Source organism: Lissotriton helveticus, chromosome 5_1 (assembly GCF_964261635.1).
Source record: "Lissotriton helveticus chromosome 5_1, aLisHel1.1, whole genome shotgun sequence".
Taxonomy (NCBI): domain Eukaryota; kingdom Metazoa; phylum Chordata; class Amphibia; order Caudata; family Salamandridae; genus Lissotriton; species Lissotriton helveticus.
In genome coordinates, this window is record NC_136065.1 from 841,876,567 (window position 1) to 841,895,128 (window position 18,562).

The 18,562-nt window shown below is 49.2% G+C and overlaps 1 protein-coding gene across 2 annotated transcripts in view; it reads right to left on the reverse strand.

Annotated features, from left to right (window-relative positions):
• Positions 1-18,562, reverse strand: part of LOC144754950 (synaptotagmin-15-like) — a 724,047-nt gene that overhangs the window by 368,334 nt on the left and 337,151 nt on the right. For both annotated transcript variants that reach the window (XM_078643310.1, XM_078643309.1), the window contains exon 4: positions 1,016-1,308. In XM_078643310.1, the coding sequence (XP_078499436.1) occupies positions 1,016-1,308 (293 nt within the window). The remainder of the gene's footprint in view (positions 1-1,015; positions 1,309-18,562) is intronic.

The window sequence follows — 18,562 nt, forward strand, 5'->3', positions numbered from 1 at the left end:
AATTTTTTTATAACTTTAATTAAATATTTAATTATTATAATTTAATTTAAGTATTTTTAAGTATATTTTAGTAATTAATTTTAATTTAATTTAACACTGTTTTTAATAAAGTCGATATTTTTTAAAACTATATTTTTGTAAACGATATTTTGTACTCGATATTTTTGTACTTACCTGTTTGTACATACAAACTCAATATTTTGTCTGTAGATATTTTTTCCTCGATATTTTGGGTAGTCAATATTTTGTCAGTCGATATTATTTCAGTGATCCGTTTTAAAGACTATGGTATAAATAAACATTCTTATCTCTCTCTATCTCTCAATGATGCAACCACAAACCTTTCCTACAGGCAGTGTGCAGGTGAGACGACACATCAATCGCCACAAAAACTAGCAAAACCTGTTTTGGTAGGTTATGGCTGGTTTAAAAAAACAAATCGTATGTAGTGGAATACTCGGCAACCATCCTGACTTCAAAACCACAAGCTCAGAGACATTATGGTCAAACAATCACAGGATTAAGGATACCTATGGCTGGACTGTTTTCTATCACAACCTAGAACTTTAAACTAAGAGATATTGTCATCAATCTGTGAAAAGCAATTAAAATAAAAGAGCTTCTGAAGCTAATCTAAAGTGAAACTGTCCGAAAGTGAGTCACTCCAATGAGTGAGACTTCAAGTGCTGTAGCTGTGGGCAGCTTTGATAGGTTGTCCCATATTTACTCTCATTTCTGTTTTTCACTACATTTCCCTCTGAATAACTAAGCATTTTCGGTTGCTGTTCAGGGTAATTAACCATGGCTTTCTAATCATCTGCTCGTGCACTGCTCTGCATTGTGGTTTCAGGGTGTGTTGTATATGATTTGTCTGCATGCCTTAGGTCATCTGAACATTATGCTCCCTAACCCCACTTTAAAAATCTTTGTTGAAATAAATCCTATCTCATAACCACAGGTAACCTGTTCCTCTCAGCCTTCCCTTGGTCTTCACTGCACCCATGTAGCGCTTTACCTGGAAAACGAAGTTCTCATCAAACTGTGGGTTGAGGGTTTTGCGCCGGACCTTAGACTGCAGGTACCGCCGTTCATCGGGCAGCAGGTAGAGTTTCACCAGGGGGCTGCAGGTGTCCGAGGGAGGGTGCAAGTTCCTCGCCTTGATTAAGGATACCAGCAACCTCTCAGCTTCCTGCTCGTACTCCATGGCGAACCACAGCCGGCCTACATTGCCCTCTGGGAAGTCCCCCTCGTTGCTGTCTTCGGTAAATTTGTACAAATCCGGGTTGACGGCGCCCAAGACAAAAGAGCCTAAGAGAGAAAGTTTCAAGGGAGCAAAAGTGAGTGTTAGTAGTCACCTCAATTCACTGTTCAAGGAATACTAAACCATTTGCAAGTACATGAAACATGTAGACTTTTTAAAACTAGTTTTGGATAAGGTTTTCAATCCTCTACTAGTCCAGGAGAAAGCCAGTTCTACATAGGAAGCACAACCTTTTATGGGATATTTGTTAATCGTCCAATAACAAAGCTGGTTCTTTGAAGAAATCATAATACACCTGCGGGCTATGAATGCAAAATGTCTGCTATTATTGCTTACCAAATAAAAGGTCGTATGGAGGTGGAAAGGTCTGTTTTGGACTGGCCTCAATAGAGGAGAGATCACCTAACAAAGAATTATGAAGGAGCCTAGTGCATGCCCCAAATCATTAACCACAGACAATATCAATAAAAAAGTGAAAAGCAAATACAAATATCTGGGAAGGGTCAAGCAGAAAGAGATGAGAGCAGACCTTCACCTGTTCCCCTCGCTACAGTCAGTGCCCCCTCCTCCTGCACTGCTGCTAAGGCTGTTCCTGCCCAGTGCTGGTCAGTCCTAGGCAGCTTGCCAGTCAGTGAGCTCTGATCATTCTTTTTCACCGCATTTCTTCAGTTTTGGGTTCTCGCAGACCTTTGCACTACTGTGCTGTTTTACCTCCCATTTTCCCACCACCTGCTTCCCGCCACCCGCCTCCCCAGTACCCCTCCCAGGCCCTACTTAATGGAAGCCGCAGCATGGCACAATTGAGCAGCACCCCCTCGCTACAGTCAGTGCCCACTCCTCCTGCACTGCTGCTAAGGCTGTTCCTGCCCAGTGCTGGCCAGTCCTAGGCAGCCTGCCAGTCGGTGAGCTCTGATCATTCTTTTTTCCAGCATTTCTTCAGTTTTTGGGTTCCCGCAGCCCTTGGCACAACATTGTTTTGTCTCCAGCTTTTCCCGCCACCCACTTCCCGGCACCTGCTTCCCGCTGCCTGCTTCTCCAGCACCCTCCCAGGGGCAACTTAATGGAGGCCGCAGCATGGCTGCATTTTCGGCGTGCTGAAGGCTTGCCAAAGGTAAGCCCGTCTGCTCCTGCACCCTGGCACTCCGAACACCCACAGGTACTCCACAACAAATCTCAGAGTCTTGGACCCTGTACATCACAACTGCTGCCTCGCATCTCCTTGCTCCACAGCAGGACCGTTCACTTGCCACCAATGCCAGTTCACCCGCAACCTAGGACTGTCCGCCATCGCAGAAACCCGCACCACCCCCAACTTGCCGGCCAACACCTCCCCAGAACCTCTCGATGCCTCCTGATCAGCGCCAGATCGCTCTGAAAACGCGCCACTAAAGTCTGGGACACCATCTCCACCCTCGCCCCTGACGAGATCTTCATCACAGAGATATGGCTCAACCCCGCTTCGGCCCCTACATTGTCACTGTGCCACCCAACGGCTACAAGATAAAACTTCGGGACTGCACCAACTAACACAGAGGTGGCATTGCCATCATCCACAAAGAACCAAACCGCTGCACCACCAGCGAAGACAAAACCACGCCGATCATGGAACTCCTGAATTTCCAACTCCACACTGACAACAAAACTACCATCAAAGGCGCCCTTGCCTATAGACCCCTAGGACCACAAACTGGCCTCTGTAACACCCTCACAGACTTCGTAGCCCAACTCGCCATTGAAGCCAAACACTAAATCTTCCTCTGAGATCTCAACTTTCACCTGGACACACCCCCAGACACGAACTCTACCAACCTCCTTGAATGAATGGACAACATCAGCCTCACCCAGCTGGTCACATACCCCACACACAGAGTAGGAACACACTAGACCCTATTTTCATGTCCAGCAAAAGAGTCAAATACCGCCATATCATGGAACTAACCTGGACCAATCACTCCATCGTCCATATTAACATCACAGGACCACCTCGCACCACCCCTTACTCTCCCAACACCTCCTTCCACAGCTGGAGTAAAGTGATAGACGGCCTCAACACCACCCAGTCCGACAGCGCAACCATCCTAAAACAGGCAGTCGAGAACTTTAACACCTCGATCACCAATGCCACAGACTGGGTCACCCCCATCAAGCCAGCCAAAACTTGTAGATCCACCAAACAAGCCAGCTGGTACATGCCCTAACTCAGAGCAATGAACCACAGTTGCAAACAACTAGATACAAGATGGCGCACCTGCAGAGATGACATAGAGCAAGTCACCTTCATGTCAGCCCTCACAAATACCACCTACAACTCAAAGAAGTAAAAAAGGAGGCCCTTACAGACCGGATCGAGTCTAGCGCCAAGTACACCAAGAAATTCTTCATCATTGTAGGAGAGTAGGGTCTGCAATCCTATGATCACCCAGATTTTTGCTTTTTGCTGCACTGGTTTACGACTTTCCCTGGCTGTGGGCCTGCTAATCAGACCCACAGCCTAGCTGTTCTCTCTATCCAAATTGTACTCAGGTACTGAATTGACACTGGGCCCTCTCCAAGTCCCTGTACCCAGGGCTGAGGTGTACCCAGAAGTCTCCCAGGGGCTGAAGCATGTATTATGCCACCCCTGGGCTGACTAACTAAACTGACACAACTGGCTGCACGACAGCTGGGGCAAGGTGGTGTACTCACCCTTTGCTTTAGATATAGTATACCTATATCTAACCCTAAAATGGACACACAGATCTCCTATCAGTCACTCCTATGGCAGGCCTTAACAATCCTGAAGGCAGAGTGCTTGGAATCGTGTGAGATAGTGCTCTGGCATGAGCTGAGCCTGTCTGCGGCTTTCGGGATCTATCCCTTAGCCGTTTCCATGATATCGCATACCATATACTCTTAAGTGCATTATAATCCTCGCGGTTAAATGCCAACTCTGGTATCGCTTTATCAAAACATGTCGAGTAAGGTGTCATACGAATTGGAATACTAACCCCTCGCCAATTCTGGCGACGGGGTTAGCATTCCACCCTTCTAGAGGGACACGACATGCATGTAGCCTGTAACCCCGGTTAAAGTCAAACATAGCCTCAGCTCCACAAAATGGATGCTGCCACCGAGACACAAGTCTGCCCTCCTGCTGCTGGGAGTCCTCCCAGAGCAGGAGGTAAGGACAAAGGGTTTCCTGCCAGGGGCGGTGCCAGCACCGTCCCAGACAGGATTTTGTGTATTGTAGGTAGGCAGGGCTACAGAGGAAGGTGACTGCACGTGGCACCCCGGTGCTCACTGTGCATAGGCTGGCTTGAACCAGTTCCAGGGACACTCCAGACCCTGTGCTGGGGAAAAGCCCGCCAAGGAAGTGGGTGTAACCACCCCCCTCCTGGTCCCACCCATAGGGCAGGACTTAGTCGCGTGCCAGCCCCCTTTTCCCAGATAAAGGTAGGGACTGGCCCCCTTCCAAATCAGATCATCTTTGAATCCTGAAACTACTTTCTACGAAAGGAACTCAAGACTTCTTCCTAAGATTTCTCCCTTGTGGCTAAGGAGTAGTCACCCTGCATCCGCAGGCACCATCCAAGAACACTGCGGTCTGCTGCACGTCCTTCCTCCGGAATCCGACTGACCAGCTCGACGAGAACCGGCTTCCCTGGCACCTCTGACCTCTACCCACCTCTACAGCCAAGCTGAGAACGGTGGGTGCGACGAGACCTCGAGGGACCGGCCATCTTCAAGACTGCACGACTTCTGCACAGCAAGCCCGCCGAGTAATTTCCTGGTGAGTGCTTTGGGGTCCGAGAAGCCCCAACCCTGAGCAGCTCCAGCACCGAAGAGCAGCCCCCCAGCATCTCCACGATCGGCGTGGGGCCCTTCTGCTTTTTGCTGCTCACCGCGTTGTTTGGCTACTAGCCCGCTGGCTTGTGGCCTTCTGAACGACGCCCGATGACATTTCTGCTGCTGGTCTGGTTGCTCCAGACTGGCCCTTGCTCCCTTCCAGAATTGGAGCACCCCGGACCCTCCTGGTCCACTCAAGACGCCATTTTGAGTCCACCGCGTGGGCTTGAATTAGCCAAGGCTTGTTGCCCAATCCTGGGTAACTTCGACGCCGACAGCTTCATCCATCGTGGGACAGCTCGCCTCTCCATCCTGGTCGCCGACAACGCCTCCTGGTCCGTGAGATCTGCAGAGCCAGCGTCGCCCACTCACCTAGTCGAGGTGACTACCATCCGGTGCCCTCCTGGTGCCCACTGACTACTGGCTAGTAGTCACGAACTTGGTCCCCTCTGCTTTCAGGTGTCATCCTTCTTCCAGATCCAGGCTTGGATCAACTCGAACAATCTTCACTGGTCGCCTGCCAGCATCTTTCTTCCAGGCTCCTGGTCCGGCAACGAGGATTCCCGACGTCTTTTGAGACCTATGCAGCTGCAGCCCCTGGGCTAGGTAACTTCGGCACTTCGGTGTCCCAGCATAGCCTCACTATCCAAGGGTCAGGATCCACTGTCGTTTTCTCCCTACCAGGTCGGGTTCGCCCGTGAACACTAACTTTGCCTTTACTAGCTCCCATAGACTTTGTCCCGCATCCCGCGTGAGAGTGCACACTCTGCACCCGAGTCCCCTAGGTCTCCTAGAAGTAATCTAACGATTCTATAGTCAAGTCCTAGCGATTCCAAAGCCTATTAGTACTGTACTTACCTCCTAGTAATTTCGCATTCCACTTTTAAAGTATATGGATTTTCGTGCCCCTCGGGCATTTGTGTATACCGTGCTAACTTAAGTATTTTCGTAAGAGTTTTGTTGTGTGCCTAGCACCCTGTCCTCATAAAGAGTACAGGGTTGTTGTGATTCTAATAAATACACTGTTTATTTTCATAACACTTGTGTGGTGTCCTTTCACTGGGTGTTCAAGGGGTAATGTGATGGTAAAACAGCTGGCTTAACACGCCCTCTAGAGTCTTAGCCTTAGACTGCTCGTATCCATGCTACTAGGATAGCTGGTCTATAAGGTTGACTTACAACCAATCATCAATAAGGGTTGTTTGGACTGATATATAGTGATCACTAGAATAGTGAGCACTGCACATCAGGCCAACTTCTCACATTGGTGAGCAGCGGTTGGGATTTGAGCTTGCTGTTGTTTTACCACACATATCCTAAGAATATCTTGTGAAAGATCACATAAGTACTAAAGGTACATATAACTTAGCTTAGAATACTCTGAGTTCTACTGAACCAGCTGTTGTAGCTCCTAGGGCCTAGCACACCCTAAACTACAACTCTAGCAAGGGATCAGTAGGCAAACATATAGTGTAGGTAAGTGCACCACTTACACCTCACTAGAAAAGCATGTCTACCCAGGGAGAATCTACTGAGACTCCCCTGGTCAGTGTTGACCCTCCACAGGTCACTTCAAGATATGCAGCTCTCAGCTTCCAGGAGATGAGACAGATCTGTGTCTCCAGGAAACTGAAGCAGGGGTCTAACCCCACCATTCCCTTTCTGATAGGTCTCTTAGAGACATATGATGCCAAAAAGATTTCTCAGTTACATGAGAATATGCCAGCCTTAGAGGGAACCTCTGGGGATCCAGACCTCCCCAACACTGCCACAGCAGTTGAGGGAGAGGATGATCAGGAGGAACTCTCTGGGGATGAGGTAGACAAAGGTCTTGAGGTAGTCAGAAGGCTAACCAGGGCCAACTTAGACTTACTTGGGCTAGGATCTGGGGGACCCCCAGTACTAACCCTAAGTGGGCCTAACCTTGGAGTTAGGAGAGATAGATCTCTTTCTAGGGACTCCAATAGATCTCTGCACTCTAATGCCTCTTCTCAGGGGAGAAGGAATCCTCCAGAGAGGAGATTTCCTTCCCCTCAGAGAAGGGAGCATGAGGCTAGGATGAGACAAGCTGAACTGAGGATTGAAAGGGAAGAACTTGCCCTGGCCAAAGAGAAGCTTGCCTTTGCTAGAGAGCAGCAGATGAGTGGGTTAGCACCCACTGGTGGCAGCAATCTCCCAAGAGATAGAGAGAAGGGTTTAGATACTAAACACCTGACTAAAATAGTGCCCCCCTTTAAGCAAGGGGATGATATCCAGAAATGGATGGCTGCTCTGGAGAGGGCCTGCACTGTGCAGTGCATTCCCCAGAGTCAGTGGGCAGCTATACTGTGGCTCTCCTTTGATGGTAAAGGTAGAGATAAGCTCCTCACTACAAGAGTAGAGGATGCTAACAATTACCAGGTCCTGAAGAATACACTGGTTGATGGGTTTGGTTTAACCACTGAACAGTACAGGTTGCTGTTCAGAGACACCCAGAAAACTCAGTCTCAGGACTGGTCTGACTTTGTGGATTGTGCCACTAAGGCTTTGGAGGGCTGGCTGCTGGGTAGCAAGGTTACAGATTACACAGGATTGTATAATCTAATGATGAGAGAACAAATTTTAAAGAATTGTCAGAACCAGTTGCTGCACCAGCACCTTGTTGATTCAGATCTGACCTCTCCCCAAGAATTGGGAAAGAAGGCAGACAAATGGGTCAGGACAAGGATCAAGCAGAACCAGAACCAGAACCAGGGTGGTCAGAAGAAAGCAGACCAGAAGGGTAATGTTAAGAATGAACAAAATGACCAGAAGTCTTCTCCAGGTCCCCAACAAACCAAAGAGGGTGGGGGTCAGGCTTCCCAGAAGAAGAAGACTCAAGAAGGCCAGTCAAAAAGGTGGTGCCAGTACTGCAAAAGTAAATCTCACTGGTTTAGTGAGTGCACCAAAAGAGGAGGACAAACTCCTGCCACTACAGCCCCTAAGGCAACTGCACCCCCTAGTACAGTCAGTAGTGGTAGTGTACCTCCCAAGGCATTAGTTGGGTTAACCTTGGGTACTGAGGGGTCTGACAACTTAGTTGGCACACTCACTCAGGCTGTCCTTGTCTGTACAGGGGATATGGATATGTCCCCTGAGATAAGTCCCAATACTTTGGGCAAATACAGGCAGACGCCTTTGATTAATGGCAAAATGTCTCAGGCCTATAGGTACACTTGTGCCAGTGTCACCATGGTGACACCTAACTTTGTGGACCCTGGACAGATCATGCCAGGTACTGATTTCCTGGTGACCAATGCCAGCAATGTCACTACTAGTCATAGTGTGGCAATTGTGGCTTTCTCCTGGGGTGGAGTGAAGGGACAAAAGAAAGTTGTAGTCAGTTCAGACCTCCCAGTTGATTGTTTGTTGGGCAATGATTTGGAGTCATCACAATGGTCAGAAGTGGAGCAGAGGACTCACATGGAGATGTTAGGCTTGCCAGCACATGTGCTTGCTGTGACTAGGTCACAGGCCAGAAGATGCCCCACTGAACAGGTGCTGGATCCTGAAATTATGGACCAGACACCTTCCAAGAAGAAGAGCAGTAAGGGTAAGGCTTTGCCTTCCCCCTTGCCCCAGGTTGAGGATCAAGTCTCTGAGGAGGCTGATCTGAAAGAGCTGAGGGAAACTGAGCCTAAAGAGCTTGAACTTGATCAAGTTGAGTTTCTGGGCTCAGGGGGACCCTCCAGAGCAGACCTGGGGAAGGAACAGTTGAGCTGCCCTTCCCCTGAACCCCTCAGACAGCAGGCTGCTGCTGAGGCTGCAGGGAATGCCACAGGTGCCCACAGGGTATACTGGGAAGATGGACTCCTGTACTCTGAGTCAAGAGACCCCAAGCCTGGTGCAACCAGGAGGCTGGTCATCCCCTTGTCTCTGAGAGGTTTCCTTCTCACCTTGGCCCATGAAATTCCCCTTGCAGGTCATTTAGGTCAGACAAAGACTTGGGACAGGCTTGTCTCACACTTTCACTGGCCCCATATGAATGAGAATACCAAGGAGTTTTGTCGCTCCTGTGTCACTTGCCAAGCCAGTGGTAAATCAGGTGGCACAACAAAGGCCCCCCTCATACCACTACCTGTGGTGGGGGTTCCCTTTGAAAGAGTGGGGATTGACATTGTTGGTCCAATGGAACCCCAGACAGCATCAGGGCACAAGTTTATACTGGTGGTGGTGGTGGACCATGCCACCAGGTATCCTGAAGCTATTCCCCTGAGGACCACCACAGCTCCTGTGGTGGCAAGAGCCCTAGTTGGAGTGTTCTCCAGAGTGGGTTTTCCAAAGGAGGTCGTTTCTGACAGAGGTACAAACTTCATGTCAGGATATCTGACTGCAATGTGGAAGGAGTGTGGTGTGAACTACAAGTTCACCACACCCTACCACCCACAATGCAATGGGCTTGTTGAGAGATTCAACAGGACCCTGAAAGGGATGATTCATGGACTACCTGAAACTCTTAGGAGAAGATGGGATGTCCTGATCCCCTGCCTCTTGTTTGCTTACAGAGAGGTCCCACAGAAGGGGGTTGGCTACAGCCCTTTTGAGCTTCTGTATGGGCATCCTGTAAGGGGACCCCTGTGTTTGGTGAAGGAAGGATGGGAGAGACCTCTCAAAAAGCCTGCAACCAACATAGTGGACTATGTACTTGGTCTCCGCTCCAGGATGGCTGAGTATATGGAGAAGGCATCCAAAAACCTTGAGGCCAGCCAAGAACTTCAAAAAGCTTGGCATGACCAAAAGGCTGTTCTGACTGTGTACCAGCCAGGACAGAAGGTGTGGGTGCTGGAGCCAGTGGCCCCTGCAGCTCTGAAAGACAAATGGTCTGGGCCCCACACCATCATTGAGCAAAAGGGAGAGGTTACCTACTTGGTGGACCTTGGAACTCCCAGGAGCCCTCTCAGAGTGCTCCATGTTAACAGGCTCAAGGCATATGTTGACAGGAAGGACATGAGCTTGCTCATGGCCACAGATGAGGGACAGGAGGAAGAGAGTGACCCTCTCCCAGACCTGCTCACTCAGAATCCTGATGATGGATCAGTTGATGGTGTTGTCTTTTGTGGCAGCCTCACTGAACATCAGCAACAGGATTGCAGGCAAGTCCTGCAATCCTACAGACATATGTTCTCTCTGACACCCAGCCAAACTGATTGGTGTACCCATGATGTTGACACTGGAAACAGTCTGCCTGTCAAGAGTAAAATCTACAGACAGCCTGATCATGTTAGAGACTGCATCAAAACTGAAGTGCAGAAAATGTTGGAGCTGGGAGTCATTGAGCCCTCAGATAACCCTTGGGCTAGCCCAGTAGTTCTAGTGCCAAAGCCTCACACCCAGGGTGGTAAGAGAGAGATGAGGTTTTGCGTAGACTACAGAGGCCTCAATGCAGTCACTAAGACTGATGCCCACCCAATTCCAAGAGCAGATGAACTTATAGATAAATTGGCTTCTGCCAAATTCTTAAGTACATTTGATTTGACAGCTGGGTATTGGCAAATCAGGTTAGCTGAGGAGGCCAAACCCAAGACAGTATTTTCTACCCCTGGTGGGCATTATCAGTTTGTGGTAATGCCCTTTGGTTTGAAAAATGCACCTGCCACCTTCCAAAGGTTGGTGAATCAAGTCCTCACTGGGCTGGATGACTTCTGTGCAGCATATCTTGATGATATTGCTGTCTTTAGCTCCACCTGGGAGGATCACCTGGTCCACCTGAGGAAAGTGTTAGAGGCTCTGCAAAAGGCAGGCCTCACTATCAAGGCCACAAAGTGCCAGATAGGGCAGACACAGGTTGTATACCTGGGCCACCTTGTAGGTGGGGGCCAGGTTCAGCCACTGGAGAGTAAGATACAGGCCATCAAGGACTGGACTCCTCCAATCACCCAGACTCAAGTTCGAGCTTTCTTGGGCCTGACTGGGTACTATAGGAAGTTTGTCAGAAATTATGGGTCCATAGTGACCCCTCTTAATGACCTGACAAGCAAAAAGATGCCAAAGAAAGTTCAGTGGACAGCAAGCTGTCAGAAAGCATTCAATGACCTAAAGCAGGCCATGTGCACAGCACCTATCCTAAAGAGTCCAGATTACTCCAAGCCATTCATTGTCCAAACAGATGCTTCTGAGTTGGGTGTGGGGGCTGTTCTGTCTCAACTGAATTTTGATGGTAATGATCAGCCTATTGCTTTCGTTAGTAGAAGGTTGACACCCAGAGAGAAAAATTGGTCAGCTATTGAGAGGGAGGCCTTTGCTGTGGTCTGGGCCCTGAAGAAGCTGAGGGCCTACTTGTTTGGCACTCACTTCACCATTCAGACAGACCATAAGCCCCTCTTGTGGCTAAATCAGATGAAGGGTGAAAACCCCAAACTGCTTAGGTGGTCCATTTCCCTACAGGGGATGGATTTTACAGTGGAGCATAGACCTGGTACTGATCACAGCAACGCTGATGGGCTCTCCAGGTATTTCCACTTGGAGCAAGAAGACTCACCTGGTCAAGGTTAGTTTATTGTCCCAAAGTTTGGGGGGGGTCCTGTAGGAGAGTAGGGTCTGCAATCCTATGATCACCCAGATTTTTGCTTTTTGCTGCACTGGTTTACGACTTTCCCTGGCTGTGGGCCTGCTAATCAGACCCACAGCCTAGCTGTTCTCTCTATCCAAATTGTACTTAGGTACTGAATTGGCACTGGGCCCTCTCCAAGTCCCTGTACCCAGGGCTGAGGTGTACCCAGAAGTCTCCCAGGGGCTGAAGCATGTATTATGCCACCCCTGGGCTGACTAACTAAACTGACACAACTGGCTGCACGACAGCTGGGGCAAGGTGGTGTACTCACCCTTTGCTTTAGATATAGTATACCTATATCTAACCCTAAAATGGACACACAGATCTCCTATCAGTCACTCCTATGGCAGGCCTTAACAATCCTGAAGGCAGAGTGCTTGGAATCATGTGAGATAGTGCTCTGGCATGAGCTGAGCCTGTCTGCGGCTTTCGGGATCTATCCCTTAGCCGTTTCCATGATATCGCATACCATGTACTCTTAAGTGCATTATAATCCTCGCGGTTAAATGCCAACTCTGGTATCGCTTTATCAAAACATGTCGAGTAAGGTGTCATACGAATTGGAATACTAACCCCTCGCCAATTCTGGCGACGGGGTTAGCATTCCACCCTTCTAGAGGGACACGACATGCATGTAGCCTGTAACCCCGGTTAAAGTCAAACATAGCCTCAGCTCCACAAAATGGATGCTGCCACCGAGACACAAGTCTGCCCTCCTGCTGCTGGGAGTCCTCCCAGAGCAGGAGATAAGGACAAAGGGTTTCCTGCCAGGGGCGGTGCCAGCACCGTCCCAGACAGGATTTTGTGTATTGTAGGTAGGCAGGGCTACAGAGGAAGGTGACTGCTCGTGGCACCCCGGTGCTCACTGTGCATAGGCTGGCTTTAACCAGTTCCAGGGACACTCCAGACCCTGTGCTGGGGAAAAGCCCGCCAAGGAAGTGGGTGTAACCACCCCCCTCCTGGTCCCACCCATAGGGCAGGACTTAGTCGCGTGCCAGCCCCCTTTTCCCAGATAAAGGTAGGGACTGGCCCCCTTCCAAATCAGATCATCTTTGAATCCTGAAACTACTTTCTACGAAAGGAACTCAAGACTTCTTCCTAAGATTTCTCCCTTGTGGCTAAGGAGTAGTCACCCTGCATCCGCAGGCACCATCCAAGAACACTGCGGTCTGCTGCACGTCCTTCCTCCGGAATCCGACTGACCAGCTCGACGAGAACCGGCTTCCCTGGCACCTCTGACCTCTACCCACCTCTACAGCCAAGCTGAGAACCGTGGGTGCGACGAGACCTCGAGGAACCGGCCATCTTCAAGACTGCACGACTTCTGCACAGCAAGCCCGCCGAGTAATTTCCTGGTGAGTGCTTTGGGGTCCGAGAAGCCCCAACCCTGAGCAGCTCCAGCACCGAAGAGCAGCCCCCCAGCATCTCCACGATCGGCGTGGGGCCCTTCTGCTTTTTGCTGCTCACTGCGTTGTTTGGCTACTAGCCCGCTGGCTTGTGGCCTTCTGAACGACACCCGACGACATTTCTGCTGCTGGTCTGGTTGCTCCAGACTGGCCCTTGCTCCCTTCCAGAAGAGGAGCACCCCGGACCCTCCTGGTCCACTCAAGACGCCATTTTGAGTCCACCGCGTGGGCTTGAATTAGCCAAGGCTTGTTGCCCAATCCTGGGTAACTTCGACGCCGACAGCTTCATCCATCGTGGGACAGCTCGCCTCTCCATCCTGGTCGCCGACAACGCCTCCTGGTCCGTGAGATCTGCAGAGCCAGCGTCGCCCACTCACCTAGTCGAGGTGACTACCATCCGGTGCCCTCCTGGTGCCCACTGACTACTGGCTAGTAGTCACGAACTTGGTCCCCTCTGCTTTCAGGTGTCATCCTTCTTCCAGATCCAGGCTTGGATCAACTCGAACAATCTTCACTGGTCGCCTGCCAGCATCTTTCTTCCAGGCTCCTGGTCCGGCAACGAGGATTCCCGACGTCTTTTGAGACCTATGCAGCTGCAGCCCCTGGGCTAGGTAACTTCGGCACTTCGGTGTCCCAGCATAGCCTCACTATCCAAGGGTCAGGATCCACTGTCGTTTTCTCCCTACCAGGTCGGGTTCGCCCGTGAACACTAACTTTGCCTTTACTAGCTCCCATAGACTTTGTCCCGCATCCCGCGTGAGAGTGCACACTCTGCACCCGAGTCCCCTAGGTCTCCTAGAAGTAATCTAACGATTCTATAGTCAAGTCCTAGCGATTCCAAAGCCTATTAGTACTGTACTTACCTGCTAGTAATTTCGCATTCCACTTTTAAAGTATATGGTTTTTCGTGCCCCTCGGGCATTTGTGTATACCGTGCTAACTTAAGTATTTTCGTAAGAGTTTTGTTGTGTGCCTAGCACCCTGTCCTCATAAAGAGTACAGGGTTGTTGTGATTCTAATAAATACACTGTTTATTTTCATAACACTTGTGTGGTGTCCTTTCACTGGGTGTTCAAGGGGTAATGTGATGGTAAAACAGCTGGCTTAACACGCCCTCTAGAGTCTTAGCCTTAGACTGCTCGTATCCATGCTACTAGGATAGCTGGTCTATAAGGTTGACTTACAACCAATCATCAATAAGGGTTGTTTGGACTGATATATAGTGATCACTAGAATAGTGAGCACTGCACATCAGGCCAACTTCTCACAATCATCGACAGAGATTTCTCCTTCCCAGCAGCCACTGAGAACTCCATCCCTCTGTGACAGGAACTCTGTGACGCTCTAGCAAATCACTTCTACAACAAGCTATTCACCATCTACAGGAACATCGACCCCAACGCTCAGCCCCCCACTTTCTCAGCCTCACCTCCTACAGAAGCTCCCCGACCACCATCTCACTGTATGGGAACAACTCAACATACGGGACACAACAGCCAGAATGAACTCCATCTACTCAGAAGTACACCCTTACCCATGCTCCCATCGCTTTTACAACCCAGGAAGCGATGAGATCAGCCAACAACTCACCACCATCCTCAACACATCCATTACCATTGCCAAAGCCACCTTTTCAGACATATGAAAACATGCTGTAAGAAAGTAGGATCTTCTTCGTATTGTTACCCCCACTCTTTGTTGAATGTAATACTGTTTTTTACTAGTCTGACTGGGAACCTGCTAATCAGGACCCCAGTCTATCTGCTTTCTCTCTACACTGCTATGTTATGTACTTAGGTACACTCCAGATTGGAAACTGTGGTACCCTTGTCAGTCCCTAGTAAATGGTACCCATGTACCCAGGGCATAGTTACCCCAGAGGCCTTCCATGGGCTGAAGCATGTATTATGCCACCCATGAGAGGCCATACAAAATGGAACTACAGGCCTGCCATTGCAGCGTGTGTAAGTTGGTGCATGCATCACTTACTTAAGATATAGGTTTACTATATCTAAGGTTCACTACACTTAAAACCTATCAGACACCCCTATAGCAGGCCTTAATAATCCTTAAGGGAGGGTGCTTGGTTCTAAGTGAGAGGGTGCCACTGCAGGAGCAGAACACCCCTGCAGCCTACGGAGTCCATTCTCCCGGGTTGTTAGTAAATCAACCATTTACGACATATAGAGTGGCATTATGTGACCACGTGATGACCAACTCTAAAACGGCTTAGACATACCCTATTGTGTTTGGTATCAAACATGGTGGAATCCTACCCCCACACTGGCAACCATCGTGGGAGGTAGGATCCCACCCTTCAGAAGCGATATTTGTGGGGCCCCTGGTATTCCCGGTACCAGCCTTCTAGTCCCAGACAGAACAATATGGTTACTGCCGACCAGAGACACATTTATGCCCTCCTGCTGCTGAGCCAAGCCAGAGCAGGGGAAGGCAGAACAATAGGCATCCTGTCACAGGGAGGTGTGACCACCTCCAAGACAAGATTTAGTGTATTAGGCCTGGGTGGGTGCGCTTGCAGGCGACTGAAAGTCTGCATGAGGGGCACATTTGGCATCCCTGAGCATAGTCCAGTTCAAACCAATCCTGGGAGCCATTGGCTCCAGCTCTGGTGTGAAACTGGACAAAGGACAGGGGAATAACCTCCCCATTGGCCTGACCCTCCCCCATGGAAGAGTCACCTGAATGTGTCCAACCCTCTCCAGTGGGTACAAAAGGGCTTGTAGGACCCTAGATTCGACGTGGACAAGATTCAGAACCAGAAACCACTGAACTTCGACCGTCTGGACACTCTGGACTTTGCTGGACTTCGTTTGGGCCCGACTTCATCTCCTTCTCAGTCGGAAACATCGTCTGTGCCCGTGCACCACACAGGCACCATGCAGGACCTGTGGAGCATTGAGGACAACTGAAGATATCTCCCTTGGAGCGAAGGAGTCACTCCCCTGCATTCACAGTCACCGTAACACTGCTGTCCGGTCTGCTGACCCTGAGCTCCTACAGAGTCCATAGACTTCAGCAACACAGATCATGAGATTCTATATCCTTTGAGGTCCGAGCTGCCCTCTCACCAAGTTTGAGGTCAGATTCCCTTGTGGGGGCTGCAAAACCTGAATCCCTGTGCACTGCATACATTGCAAGTGCATATGCTTGTTAGTGTTTTCTGAACAAGTGCATTGGGCTCTGAGTAGCCCCAACTTCTGGCACCATTTTCTACCAAGAACTCTGGACTCCTTGCACCGAGTGCACCGTGGGCTGGTGTTTGGCGAAATCGCTTGAGGTCCTCTCACGACTCCTGTGCCTCCGGCCTTTGGGTCCATTTGAGGGTCAACTTTACCTTTCTTGGGCTCCCCTGATTGCTCCATGTGTGCCCTTACTCCCCTCGCTTTAGTGAGTCTCCTGGACCTTGCTGTTCCAAACCGTATGGATCCTTGACCTTCTGCTTGGGTTGCGTTTGCCAGGGCTTTTTGGTGCTCCCTCCAGACACCGACCCCTCAGCACCCGACATTCTTTGTGGGACAGCTCATAGCCAGCTCATGGTTGTCCATTACATCTTCTGGTCCCCGTAGCTGCAGAGTGAAGACCTCCATCAACGCACCTGAAGCACCCGACATTGGTGGGCATTCATCAAGCTAGCCCGTGGTCACTCTTGAGTGATCCAGACTCTGCCTCCTCTGCTTTCCGATACTCTTCGATTATGAACAAGGGGGGGTTTACCCATATACGTCACTGGGACCTGGGTTGAATAGATGCTGAGAGGAGGGGGTCCCAGTGTATTGAGGAAATGATTACATATACTTTAAATGCAATTAATCAACAACAAATGTTTCTATCCACACAGTTTAATTCACAGTGGGATAAAGTATATCCGATATACATCATGTAAAAAACAATCAACTGTATTATACGTCATACAGTGCCCCAGGAAGGGAGAAGGAACGTGATCGTGAGGAGATCGTGAAGTGGTGGGATTAAGTGACAGTAAAATCAATCTTTAAAGCACTTATTCATGCTATCAACAAAGTAGCAACAACTTGCATGCAGCATAGTGTTATTATTCAAAGAAAGGCATACGACACAGAGTAACGTGTATATACAAATTGTTGGAGTGAAGTTGCCACAGTAAGAACAAACAGTCGACTTGCTAAGGCACACGGAGCCTTAGCAAGTCACTTGGACCGAACTCATCTCGACTCTCGAAGACGGATCTATGAAATTACCGATCCTTCTAACAAGACGCTAGCAGTTGATGCAGCGCCACGCCACCAGATTCCATCCTATCAATTTGCCAGACCCCAGACCGATGACACGCGGATCTTTGGTCCTTTGCCCCAACTCTCCCCTTATGGTCCTGATGAAGACCCCACAGCAAGGTTAATCGATCCTGCAACCACAAGAGGGTCGAAACGTCGACTGTTTGTTCTTACTGTGGCAACTTCACTCCAACAATTTGTATATACACGTTACTCTGTGTCGTATGCCTTTCTTTGAATAATAACACTATGCTGCATGCAAGTTGTTGCTACTTTGTTGATAGCATGAATAAGTGCTTTAAAGATTGATTTTACTGTCACTTAATCCCACCACTTCACGATCTCCTCACTATCACGTTCCTTCTCCCTTCCTGGGGCACTGTATGACGTATAATACAGTTGATTGTTTTTTACATGATGTATATCGGATATACTTTATCCCACTGTGAATTAAACTGTGTGGATAGAAACATTTGTTGTTGATTAATTGCATTTAAAGTATATGTAATCATTTCCTCAATACACTGGGATCCCCTCCTCTCAGCTTCCGATACTCTTCAACAAGAATCCACCTTTGGATTCCAATGGACACTTTTCTTCCTTCCAGCAGCGGCTCTTCTTCTAAGACCTCCATTGGGTTTGACGGCGGTTTCCGACGCCACTTCTGACCTCTGCACCCGGCTCCCCTGGGATAGGTAACTTGGGTACATCTGTATCCACGGGTGGGGTGGTTCTCCAACCTCCTAACTTCCACAACGTTTCTTCAAAGTCCACTGGGAAGGGTCCTTAAACTCTAGAACTTCAACCGCGATTTACCCATAGAATTGTACGGAGCATGCGGTCATGTTACCAACACTGAATCCTTCCTCAGTGGGGTCTCTACTTACTCACCTTGGGTGGTTCCTTGGGGTCCCAGCGATTCTACGTACTCTAGACACTGTCTTGACCCGAGTCGTGGTTCTTATTCTACTATTTTAGTTTATAGTTTTGTCCCCCCCACCCGGGGCCCACTGTGTATTCATGCTATTTCCAATCATTTCTGTGCTTAAGTATTATATGCCTTATGATTATCTCCGTGTAGGAGATACTGTGTCATACCAGAGAGTGTTATATTAATAAATACTTATTTTTATAACTACTGTGTGGTTCTACTTTCATTTAACCAATACTATAAGGTTGCATTCTGATAAAAACAAGCTGCTTATCATTCCTTCAAGACTAAGCCTGAAGG